The sequence below is a fragment of the Plecotus auritus genome (assembly GCF_963455305.1).
Source record: "Plecotus auritus genome assembly, chromosome: 7".
Classification (NCBI taxonomy): domain Eukaryota; kingdom Metazoa; phylum Chordata; class Mammalia; order Chiroptera; family Vespertilionidae; genus Plecotus; species Plecotus auritus.
The window spans coordinates 60055079-60068677 of NC_137774.1; the positions used below are offsets into that span (position 1 = coordinate 60055079).

The 13599-nt window shown below is 40.1% G+C and overlaps 1 protein-coding gene across 2 annotated transcripts in view; it reads right to left on the minus strand.

Annotated features, from left to right (window-relative positions):
- DNAH3 (dynein axonemal heavy chain 3) overlaps positions 1-13599 on the minus strand; it is a gene marked incomplete at its 5' end in the record, with an annotated part of 199493 nt that overhangs the window by 144699 nt on the left and 41195 nt on the right. For both annotated transcript variants that reach the window (XM_080680101.1, XM_080680100.1), the window contains 2 exons: positions 2070-2214; positions 3449-3602. In XM_080680101.1, the coding sequence (XP_080536227.1) occupies positions 2070-2214; positions 3449-3602 (299 nt within the window). The remainder of the gene's footprint in view (positions 1-2069; positions 2215-3448; positions 3603-13599) is intronic.

Sequence of the window (13599 nt, forward strand, 5' to 3'; positions counted from 1 at the left end):
AAATCACATGATTATATCAATAGATTCAGAAAAAGCATTTGACAAAACCCAACACCCATTCATGATAATCATTCTTAGCAAATGAGAAACAGAGGGGGATTTCCTTGACTTGATATAAAGAACATATACAAAAAACCTACAGCTAAAATCATACTTATTGGTAATACACTACACTCTTTCCCACTAAAATCAGGAACAATGCAATAATGTCCCTTTAACCATCCTTTTCAACATAATTTAATGGAAATCCTAGCCAGTGCAAAGACAAGAATAGGAAATATAAAGTATGCAGATTGAAAGGAAGACATACAACTGTTTGCCACTGACATGATCTTTTATATAGATAATCTGAAAGAATTAGAAAAAAAAAACACTCTGGGAACTAATTCACAGTTATAGCAGGTTGCAGGATACAAGGTTAATATATAAAACTCAATTGCTTCCCTTTTATTTTTAATTTATTAATTTTTAAGGGGGTGAGAGAGAAAGAGGAAGAGAGGGAGAGAAGGAGGAAGAAATGTTGGTTTGTTGCTCCTGTTAGGTACAACACTAATTCATTGGTTGATTCCTGTATGTGCCCTGACTGTGGATCAAACCCTCAACCTTGGCATATAAAGATGACCCTCCAACCAACTTAGCTACCCAGCCAGGGCTGCTTTCCTATATACCATTAGTGAACAAATGGAACTTGAAATTAAAAGCACACATCCATTTATATTAGCACTCCTAAAATTGAAATACTTAGACATAAGTCTAACAAAATATGTACAACATCTATATAATTAAAACTATAAAACTATGATGACAGAAGTCATAGAGAATAAATGGAGAGATAGTCCATGTTCATGGATAGAAACATTCAACAATGTTAAAGATGTTAGTTCTTCCCAAGTTGAGTATAGATTCTACACAATCCCAATAAAAACCCGAGCAAGTTATGTTTTGTTTTGGTTTTGGATATTGAAAAATTGGTTCTAAAGTTTATTTGGAGACATGAAAGACCCCAAATAGTCAATATAATATTAAAGTTGGGGGATTGACATTTTCCAGTAACTTTAAGACTTACTATAAAGCTACAATAATCAAGTGTGGTATTGATGAAAGAGAAGACAAATAGGTCAATGGAACAGAATAGAGAGCCCAGAAATAGACCCACATACAGTCAGCTGATATTTCAGAAAGGATAAAAGGTAATATAATGGAGAACTAATAATTTTTCAACAAATGATGTTAGAACAACTGGATATTCACAAGCAAAATAATGAATCTAGATGCAGACCTTATACCCTTCACAAAAATTAACTCAAAATGGATCATTGACTTAAATGTAAAATGTAAAACTATAAAAATCCTAGGAGATAACATAGAAGAAAAATCTAGATGACTGTGGCTTTGGTGATAACTTGTTAGGTACAACACTAAAAGCATGATATATGAAAGAAATGACAAGCTAGACTTCATTAAAATTAAAAACTTCTGTTCTGTGAAAGACACTGTCAAAAGAACAAAAAGATATGCCAAAGACAAGGACACTGATGTTTAGTGACAGCAATATCCACCAACTTGCCTAAGCTAATAGTATAGAAGTCATCCTGGCCTTTCACTCTCCCTCCCTGCCCCCCTGCCCCATATCAGATCAGTCATCAAGTTCTGTTGACTCTACCTTCTCAGTATCTCTCCTAGGATCTAGAGTAAAAGGAGTAGTTTATAGATGCCTATGGCACTTTGGCCTGTTTTTTTTTTTTTTTTTTTTTTTTTTTTGCAACAGCACACTAATGGAGCCGCTATCTTATTCTCCCACCATCTGCCTCTCTGAGTCACTACCCAATACATGTCTCTGGATGGGTGCCTATTTGGATTTACCCTGGCAATAGGTCTGGCTCTTTGATCCTCATCTTCCATCATTATCATATCAGAAAAATTGGACTGTGGCTGCCTTAATCCAGAGTATCAGAATATGTTGCAAAGTCCAGCCAGAATTCGAAGATCAAACTTTTTTTCAGATCTGGCTAGGGTGGACCCATTACTCCATCCCCAACCTGCCTCAGCATAGGGGGACTGTGGCATACCGTTCATCCACTCCTCTGACTTGATGCTGAACTCATAGGTCGTTGCCCACAGCTGTTCGTAGGGTACTTTGTTGGTCATCACGGTTTGCAGAAGAGGGAAGGTACTCTTCTCCTTTCCCAACAGCTCCTCCTCCTTATTGATCAACTGCATGCAAAGGGGGATACTATCTATTAGGTTGGTGGTTTTCCTGGACCCTAGAAGCCACCCTGGCAAATTCCTCAACATTTTGAACACCAAGTTGAGGAAGATGCTTGTTAGCAAGAGAGGAAAATAAGGCGTGAACTCAATCAAGAAGATACCTCCCTACCTGTGATGGCCATGGCAGCTGAGATCTAGTTGGGTAAACCTCTAGGACAGTGGTTCTCAACCTGTGGGTTGTGACCCCTTTGGGGGTCGAACGACCCTTTCACAGGGGTTGCCTAAGACATCCTGCATATCAGATATTTACATTACTATTCATAACAGTAGCAACATTACAGTTATGAAGTAGCAACAAAAATAATTTTATGGTTGGGGGTCACCACAACATGAGGAACTGTATAAAAGGGTCGCGGCATTAGGAAGGTTGAGAACCACTGCTCTAGGATAATTTGCTACTTGCTTCACCAGCTTTGTTCCCACTGTGATATATCTATAGCTCCATTTCCACAGTTTCCATGTGTACATTTGCTGTTTACATGATGCTGCCTTCTTGTGTCAACTTGCCTCAAAGGTAAGAACTTAAATAGTTAAAGAACTTACTAGTGGAGCCCAGCCAGCGTGGCTCAGTGGTTGATCATCGCCCTACAAACCAGGAGGTCAGGGTTCAATTCCCAGTCAGGGCACATGCCCGGGTTGTGGGCTTGATCCCCAGTAGGGGGTGTGTAGGAGGCAGCCGATCAATGATTCTCTCTCATCATTGATTTTTCTATCTCTCTCTCAATAAAAATATATATATATTAAAAAAGAACTTATTAGTTGACCTTCAGGAGAAATTACTTAGCTTCTCCAAGTCTTAGTTCTCTCATTTTAAATTAGGATAAATGGAGGTAATAACAGTACCTATCCCAGAGGTTTGTTATGGGCATTAAGTGATATAGTTCATATGAAGCCCTTTGTACATTGTTGAGCACATAATGAATGCTCAATACATATGAGCAATTATTCTATTATAATTTCTTCTCTGTGTACTCAATGACTAACAAAAAAACTAGTATAATGTAGGAGTGTAGAAAAAAGTAGCTGAAAGTACCAATGAAAGAACTGGTCAATCAATCAATCAATCAATTAATCAATCAGTACTATCCAGCTGACAGGTGCTGTTAGGAAAATACAAAATCAAGGACCAGAACTAACAGAATAGTGCAGAGTCATAAGTCCCCATCCCAAGGCCTCGAACCTCAAATTCCACCAGCGCCTGATCTAGGTTCTTGGAAAGCTCATTAAGCTTTTCAACATTGTTCTTCATTTCTTCCGTAGACATCACTTCACGTTTTCTAAACCCTTCTAGTTCCTTGTTGTAGCCCTCAAGTTTCGACTCAAATTCTGAGCACCTGAAAGTAAAGATATCTCACTCATATTTGGACTTTCCATTTTGTGATTTTCAAAGTCGCAGCATTGTTCACCCAAAATCCAATCTCCTGATACAAAATACATATACTATACTACTTATAATCCCACCTCCCAGAGACAGCTGATGGAAACTGTGTTTGGTGATTAAATACTTTTAGAAGTTTTCCTGTACAGGTAAATGTATATGTGTGTGTGTGTGTGTGTGTGTGTGTGTGTGTATGTAACTTACTATATATATGTATATGTATGTATATATGTATATATGTAACTTACTATATATATGTGTGTGTGTATATATATATATATATATATATATATATATATCCAGTATGTGAGCATATACACATTATTCATTCATTCATTACATACTTATTACTGAGTGCCTACTACATTCCAAGAATTGCTCCAGGCATCAGGGCTATATTTGTGAAGTACACTGTTACACTCCCTACCTCCATGGAGTTTGTATTTTATTTTATTTTATTTATTTATTTATTTATTTATTTTTTAAAAAAAATATATTTTATTGATTTTTTACAGAGAGGAAGAGAGAGGGATAGAGAGTCAGAAACATCGATGAGAGAGAAACATCGATCAGCTGCCTCCTGCACACCTCCCACTGGGGATGTGCCCGCAACCAAGTTACGTGCCCTTGACCGGAATCGAACCCGGGACCCCTCAGTCCACAGGCTGACGCTCAATCCACTGAGCCAAACGGGTTTTGGCAATGGAGTTTGTATTTTAGTTGGAGAAAACCTGGAGAACAAAAATACATGGATGGATGGATGACTGGTTAAAACCATACATAGAAAAAGATGAAATATTTCTGATAGGGATAAATACTCTGAAGAAAATAAAAGAGGACAGAGTGACTAGGGAATAGGAGTGAAAGGCTACTTTAGCTGGAGTGACCAGGAAAAACCTGTCCAGAGGTTTGTCTCCTTCACCTATATCATTGACAAGCAGATCTTAACTTTACTTCTCTCTTTTCCTAATGAGGTAGAATAATAGAGTTCAGTGGACAAGTTCCAGAGTGAGACAGGCTGGGTTCAAATCCCAACTGTGCCACTTAGTAGCCATGTGATCTTGGCTAGGTGACTTAACCTCTGTGTACCTCAGATATATAAAATGGGAACAGAAAAGTACCATTTTAGTATTTAATAAGATAATATATACAAAATGTTCATAATTGAGCCTGGTCTATAATGATCACTATACAAGTATTTGCTGTCACTCACTAAATTGTAAACTCAATCAATGCAGATTCATCCCCTTAATTCCTGTTTGTATCTCCAGTATTTTGAAGAGTGTCTGGCACACAGAAAACAATCAATATGAATGGAACAATTAAGAGATGGACCACTGAGAACAGCTTTAGTGACATCCCATAAATTTGGCTATTATCTTAACACTTAATTCTGTTATGACAGTTTTAATGTTCTTTATTTCTTACAAGTAATTTATGGAAGTTAATTTGAGTTTTATTTCTAATTGAATTGTGTGGTAAGCAGCCTCTGATAAGGGCCCCATAGATCCCCACGACCTCCTGGTATTTATCCCTGGGCAATTGTCTCCTCCTGAGTTAGGACTCAAGTAACTCACTTCTAACTAATAATTTGGCAAAGGAGATGAGATGTCACTTCCAAGTAGGTGACAAAAAGACTATTCTCTCTCTCTCTCTCTCTCTCTCTCTCTCTCTCTCTCTCTCTCTCTCTCTCTTCCTCTCCCTCCTTCCTCCCACTCCCTCCTGCCCCTGTGGGAAGCCAGCTGCCATGTGAGCTGCTCTATGTAGAGGCCACGTAGCAAGGAACAGAGGGCCATTTCTGGCCAACAGCCACGAGGAACTGAATTCACTCAGGCATGTGAGTGCACCTGGAAGTGGATCCTCACCCAGTTGAGGCCCCAGCTGGGAAGGCAGCTTGGCTGACCTTCTGGTTGCAACCTCATGACAGACCTGGAGCCAGAGGCACCCAGCTCAGTTGCATCTGGGTGTCTGACCCACAGAACCTGTGAGATGATAAAGGTTTGTGTTTTAAACTGCTAGTTTGGGGATGATTCTTCATGTGGCAATAGATCACTGATACACATTACCATAACAGGATGTGGCCTATATAATTCCTGTTTCTTTAAAGTTTTTCTCAAGTTCTAAAATATGGTCAATTAAAAAAAAATGTTCTATGGACAGTTAACAAGGATGTTCTGTTTTCATTGTAAGGTAGAAAGTTTGGTATGTATCCAACAAATCAGAGTTATTGTTTACTTCTATTTATGTCCTTATTCAAGTTTCACTCTATTCATTTATTTTTAACTAGGGGCCCAGTGCACGAATTCGTGAACCTTGAAAGGAACTGTGGGCTGCAAGGCTGTGGTGGGCACAGGGGCAGGTCTCGGCCCATCCTCCATGCCCCCACCCAGCTCCTCCTGCCGCAGCCCCTGGTCCCCTGTCTGCCGCAGCCCTGCTGCCGCCACTGCTCCCACACACTGATGGTGCTGGCCCCACTCGCACCTGCTGATGGTACGGAGTGATTGTGGCTGGCGCCAGCAGCGGGTGTGAGTGGCGGCTGCTGCCCCGATCGCCCCTCAGGAGCAGGGGGAGGTGGAGAAGCAGTCTTGAGAGGGAAGTTTATAGCTCTACAGAAAAATAAAAACAAAAACAAGAAAAATGATAATAAATTATCTAACCCTACAACTCAAAGAGTTAGAAAGAGAGCAACAAGAAAAGCCCAGCATAAGCAGAAGGAAAGAAATAATAAAGATCAGAGTGGAAATAAACAACATAGAGACCAAAAAAAAAAAAAAAAAAAAAAAAAATCAACAAAACCTAGAACTGGTTCTTTGAAAGGATAAACAAGATTGATTAACCTCTAGCCAGGCTCACCAGGAAGCAAAGAGAGAGGACCCAAATAAACAAAATCAGAAATGAAAGAGGTGAAGTAACAACTGATCCCACAGAAATACAATCAATTATGAAAAAATACTATGAACAACTCTATACCAACAAAATGGACAACCTAGATGAAATGGACATATTCTTAGAAAAATACAAGCTAAACTCAATCAGGAAGAATGAAAAAAACCTGAATAGGCCAATAACTACCAAAGAAATTGAAACAGTGATCAAAAATCTTCCAGCAAACAAAAGTCCTGGTCTGGACGGCTTTACAGGAGAGTTCTACCAAGCATTCAAAGAAGAACTAAAACCTATCCTCCACAGACTATTCCAAAAAATTCAAGAGGAAGGCACACTTCCAAGCTCTTTCTATGAAGCCAGCATTACCCTAATCCCAAAACCAGATAAAGATACCACACAAAAAAAGAGAACTACAGGCCAATAACCTTGATGAACATAAATGCTAAAATCCTCAACAAAATTCTAACAAGTCAGATTCAGCATTACATTAGAAAGATCATACACCATGACCAAGTGGGATTTATTCCGGGGATGCAAGGATGGTACAATATCCGAAAATGAATAAATGTAATCCATCACATAAACAGATTGAGAGACAAAAATCACATAATCATATAAATTGATGCAGAAAAAGTATTTGACAAAATCCAACACCTTTCTTGATAAAAACTCTCAGCAAAGTGGGAATAGAGGGACCATACCTCAACATAATAAAAGCCTTATATGACAAACCTACAGCCAACATCATACTCAATGGGCAAAATCTAAACTCATTTCCCCTAAGAACAGGAACAAGACAGGTATGACCACTGTCACCATTCCTGTTCAATATAGTACTGGAAGTGCTAGCCATAGCGATCAGACAAGAAGAAGTAATAAAAGACATCCAAATTGCAAAAGAAGAAGTAAAACTGTCCTTATTCACAGATGACATGATACTATACATAGAAAAGCCCAAAGACTCCATCATAAAACTACTAGAACTAATAAATGAATTTGGCAATGTAGCAGGATACATAATTAACACCCATAAATCTATGGCCTTTTTATACACCAATAATGAACTCACAGAAAGAGAAACAAAACAAAACAAAACAAAACAATCCCATTTATATTGCACCCAAAAAATTAAGATACCTAGGAATAAACTTAACTAAGGATGTAAAAGACCTGTACTCGGAAAACTATAGGACATTGAAAAAAGAAATAGAGGAAGACATAAACAAATGGAAGAATATACCGTGTTCATGGATTGGTAGAATCAACATCATTAAAATGTCCATACTACCCAAAGCAATCTACAGATTCAATGCAATCCCCATTAAAATATCAACAGCATATTTCAATGATCTAGAACAAACTCTCCAAAAATTCACCTGGAATAAAAAAAGACCCCAAATAGCCACAGCAATCCTGAGAAAGAAGAACAAAGTTGGAGGGATCATATTACCAGATATCAAGCTACATTACCAAGCCACAGTTCTCAAAATTGCCTGGTACTGGCACAAGAACAGGCATATAAACCAAAGGAACAGAACCCAGAACCCAGAAATTGACCCAAGCCATTATGCTCAATTAATATTTGACAAAGGAGGCAAGAGCATACAATGGAGTCAACACAGTCTCTAATAAATGGTGCTGGGAAATTTGGATAGATACATGCAAAAAAATGAAACTAGATCACCAACTTACACCATACACAAAAACAAACTGAAAATGGCTAAAGGACTTGAATGTAAGATGGGAAACCATAAAAATCCTACAAGACTCCATAGGCAGCAAAATATCAGGCATATGTTGTAGCAATATCTTTACAGACACAGCTCCTAAGGCAATGGAAACAAAGGAGAAAATAAACAAATGGGACTACATCAAAATAAAAAGCTTCTGCAGAGCAAAAGAAAACATCAACAAAACAACAAGAAAGCCCACTGCATGGGAGAACATATTTGCCTATGGTATTTCCGATAAGGGTTGAATCTCCAAAATTTACAGAGAACTCATACAACTTAACAAAAGGAAGATAAACAATCCGATCAAAAAATGGGCAAAGGATCTAAATAGACACTTTTCAAAAGAGGACATACATAAGGCCCAGAAACATATGAAAACATGCTCAAAGTTATTAATCATCTGAGAGACACAAATGAAAACAACAATGAGATACCATCTCACACCTGTCAGAATGGCTATTATCAACAAATCAACAAATGACAAGTGCTGGTGAGGATGTGGAGAAAAAGGAACCCTCGTGCACTGCTGGTGGGAATGCAGACTGGTGCTGCCACTGAGGAAGACAGTATGAAGTTTCCTCAAAATGTTAAAAATGGAACTTCCATTTGACCCAGTAATCCCACTTCTACGAATATATCCCAAGAAACCAGAAACACCAATCAGAAAGGATATAAGCACCCCTATGTTCATAGCGACACAATTCACCATAGCTAAGATTTGGAAACAGCCTAAGTGCCCATCAGCAGATGAGTGGATTAAAAAACTTTGGTACATCTACACAATGGAATACTCAGCTGCTATTAAAAAGAGTGAACTTTTACCATTTGCAACAGCATGGATGGAACTGGAGAGCATTATGCTAAGTGAAATAAGCCAGTCAGAGAAAGATAAATATCACATGATCTCACTCATATGTGGAATATAATGATCAACATAATTTGAAGAACAAGAATAGATCCAGAAACAAATGGCAGGAGAGGGGGGGTTAAAGAGCAACTAAAAGACATGTACACATGCATATTAGCATAACCAATGGACACAGACACTTGGGGCAGTGGGGGCTTACCTGGGGTGGGAATGGCTGGAGGAGGGAGGTCAACTGGGGAAAAAGGAGACTTATGTAAAACTTTAGACAATTAAAAAAAAAGATGGTACATATACACAATGGAATACTATGCTGCTATAAAAAAGAAGGGATTCTTCCCATTTGCAACAGCATGGATGGAACTGGAGAGCATTATGCTAAATAAAATAAGCCAGTTGGAGAAAGATGAATATCACATGATCTCACTCATTTGTGGAATATAATGAACAACATAAATAGAGTCAGTGACATAGAAGCATTGAACAGACTGTCCAACCAAAGAGGGAAGGTCGGGGAAGAGGTTAGAGATCAACCAAAGGACTTGTATGCATATATATGAGTATAACCAATGGACACAGACAGTAGCGGGGGCAGGTGAGGGCCTGTGCTGTGGGGTGGGAGTGGCCAGGGAGAGGTCAATGGGGGAAAAAGGAGACTTATGTAATACTTTAAACAATAAAAAATTTAAATTAAAAAAAAAGAAATAAAAGGCATCCAAATTGGAAAGGAGGAGGTAAAATTGTCATTATTTGTAGATGACATGATATTATACATAGAAAACCCTAAAGACGCCACCAGGGAACTACTAGACTTAATAAATCAATTTTGCAATGTAGCAGGATACAAAATGAACATCCAAAAATCAATGGTTTTTTTATACACCAATAATGAACTCTCAAAAGAGAAAATAAAACAGAACAGAACAAAACAAAACAACAATCTAATTTACCATTCCAACAAAAAATTAAGACACCTAGGAATAAACTTAACCATGGAGTAAAAGACCCGTACTTGAAAAACTATAGGACATTGAAAAAGGATATAGAGGAAGATGCAAAAAATTTGGAAACATATACCATGTTCATGGATTAGAAGCAATCTATAGATTCAATGCAATTCCTATTAAAATACCAATTGCATACTTCACAGAACTAGAACAAATACTCCAAAAATTTATATGGAGCCATAAATGACTCTGAATAGCTACAGCAATCTTGACAAAGAAGTACAAAGTTGGAGGGATCAGAATATTGGATATAAAACTATATTACAAAGTCATTATAACCCAAACAGCCTGGTACTGGCACAAGAACAGGCATATAGACCAAATGGATCAGAACAGAGATCCCAGAAATTGGCCCTGATAATTATGGTCAATTAATATTTGACAAAGGAGGCAAGAACATACAATGGAGTAAAGATAGTTTCTTCAACAAATGGTATTGGGAAAACTAAACAAACACATGCAAAATGATGAAACTAGACCACCAACTAACACCATACACAAGAATAATCTCAAAATGGATAAAAGACTTAAACGTAAAACATGAAACCATAAAAATCTTAAAAGAAAACATAGGCAGCAAAATCTTAGACACCTCACATAGCAGAATTTTCGCTGATACATCTCCTAGGGAAAGGAAACTAAGGAGAGAATAAACAAATGGGGCTACATCAAAATAAAAAGTTTCTTCACAGCAAAAGAAACCACCACCAAATGAAAAGGGAACCCACTGTATGGGAGAACATATTTGCCGATGATATATCTGATAAGGAGTTTATATCTAAAATACATAAAGTACTCACACAACTCAACAAAAGGAAGACAAACAATCCAATTAAGAAATGGGCAGAAGACCTGAATAGACATTTCTCCAAAGAGGACATACAGATGGCCAAGAAACATATGAAAATATGATATGAAAATATGCTCAAAGTCACTAATCATCCGAGAGATGCAAATTAAAACCACAATGAGATATCATCTCAGCCCTGTCAGAATGGCTATCATCAAAAAAATCAAACGCTGGTGAGGATGTAGAGGAGAGGGAAAACTAGTACACTGCTGGTGGGAATGCAGACTGGTGCACCCACTGTGGAAAATAGTATGGAGTTTTCTCAAAAAATGAAAAATGGAACTGCCTTATGAGCCAGTGATCTCATTTCTGGGAATATATCCTAAGAATCCAAAAACACCAATCAGAAAGAATATATGCACCTCTATGTTCATAGCAGTGTTATTTACAATAGCTAAGATCTGGAAACAGCCCAAGTGCCCATCAGCAGATGAGAGGATAAAAAAGCTGTAGTACATTTACACAATGGAATACTAAAAAAGATGGATTTCTTATACTTTGTGACAACATGGAAGGACCTGGAGGGTATCATGCTAAGTGAAATAAGCCAGTCAGAGAAAGACAAGTATCACATGGTCTCACTTATATGTGGAAGCTAATGAAAAAACGTAAATTGACAAACAAAATAGGTCCAGAGGCATGGATGCCTGGAACAGACTGACAGAACTCAGAGGGGAAGGCAATGGAGGGGATGGGAAGAGATTAACCAAAGAATTTATATGCATATGTGCACAGCCCATGGTCACAGACAATGTGTGGGGAAGGCCTGAGATGGGGCGGGGGCTGGGTGGAGGGAGTAAATAGGGGGGATATGGGGGACATCTGTAATACTGTCAACAATAAATAAATAAATAAATAAATGGAATTGAAACTCATTACCGTAACCTTAAGAACCTGCTTCTCTAACTCTCCAAACTCATCCTGCAGCCACTCTCCTCCGTAGGCCCAGGTCTTTGTAAGCCTCCAAATGCAGGTCCCACAAACAAAGATAAATCTCTGAGAAAAGCAGTTTTGAATTCTTCCCAGAGGACAATGGTATATAAACCCAGTGATCATCTTAACATATTACTATTACTATTATTATTATTATTCTTTTAAATTTATTGTAATTGCTTAGCACATTATAGTTTCTAAAATACTTTCAGGTCTATAATACTTTATTATAGTTTCTATAATACTTTCAGGTTTATCTATAATAATAAAAGCATAATATGCAAATCGACTGAACAACTTAACAGCAGAATGACCGTCCGGACGACCTTCCGGACAACCGCGCTATGACATGCACTGGCACCAGGCCAGCCAAGATGGGTGTGATGTGATTGGTTGGGTGGCCCGCCATTGCCCCACGATCTCCCCATAGAGGGAGGCCCAGGCCACTGGCTAGCAAGGCAATCAATTGGGAACTCCACAATCGTCCCACAGAGGGAGGCCCAGGTCTCTGGTGGGGGGGGGCAATCAATGGTGATCACCCCAAAGAGGGAGGCCCAGGCCACCCTCTACAGGGCGATCAACTGGGGGCTCCACAGAACGGGGGAACCCGGGGTGTGTGGCAGTGGACACGGGCAGCGCCAGGCCAAGGTGGGTGCAGGCGGGGGGCAGGGCCATGAGGCAGCTAGGGCCACGAGGGCCCCGGCAGCTGGGGCTGTGAAGGCCTACCCTTACACGAATTTTGTGCATCGGGCCTCTAGTATCTATAGTATACTAGATTCTATACTAATAAAAGGGTAATATGCTAATTAGAGCGGACATTTTCTGGACAACCATCCAGACGTCCTTCCGGACAAAGTTGTGGTGGCTGCTGCAAGGGCAGGGCCGAGGCTCAGGCAAGCTGCAGGCGGCTGCAAAGGGCCCAGGCTCAGGCCGGCAGTGGCAGCAGCAGTGGGGTAATGGGGGCAGCGTCTTCCTCTGATCTGCCAGGTCACCTCCTGCAGTGGGAGGCCAGACTGTGGCTTAGGCCAGGGTCAAGGCAGAGGCAGTTAGGGTTGATCAGGCCAGCAGGGGAGCAAATTAGGAATGATCAGGCCAGCAGGGGGGCAAGGTAGGGGCAATCAGGCTGGCAGTGGGGCAAGTTAGGGTCAATCAGGCCTGCTGCGGGGCAAGATAGGGGTGATCAGAATGGCAGGCAGAAGCAGTTAGGGGCAATCAGGCAGGCAGGCAGAGGGGTGGCCAGGTCTGGATCTATCCCAATGGGGGGAGGCCAGCCATTGGTCCCGGATTGCAAGAGGACTGTGGCCTAACCCGGCAGTTGAACATCCCCCGAGGGGTCCCAGATTGGAGAGGGTACAGGCCGAGCAGAGGGACCCCCCTACCCCATTGTGCACAAATTTCGTGCACCGAGCCTCTAGTCCTATCTAATAAAGAGGGAATATGCTAATTAACCATCACTCCGTCACAAAGATGGCTGCACCCACAGCTGAGGCCAAATTCCCATAAGGAGCCTTAACAAGCAATCAGCAGGAACCTGAGGCTATGCCCTACCCTGCCCTCGTGGGGCTTGACAGGGGACCTCAGGCTGGCAGGGCTTGACAGGGGACCTCAGGCCATGTCCCACACCTGGCGGGGCTTGACGGGGAACCTCAAGGCATGCCCCATCACCCCACTCTGGGCTG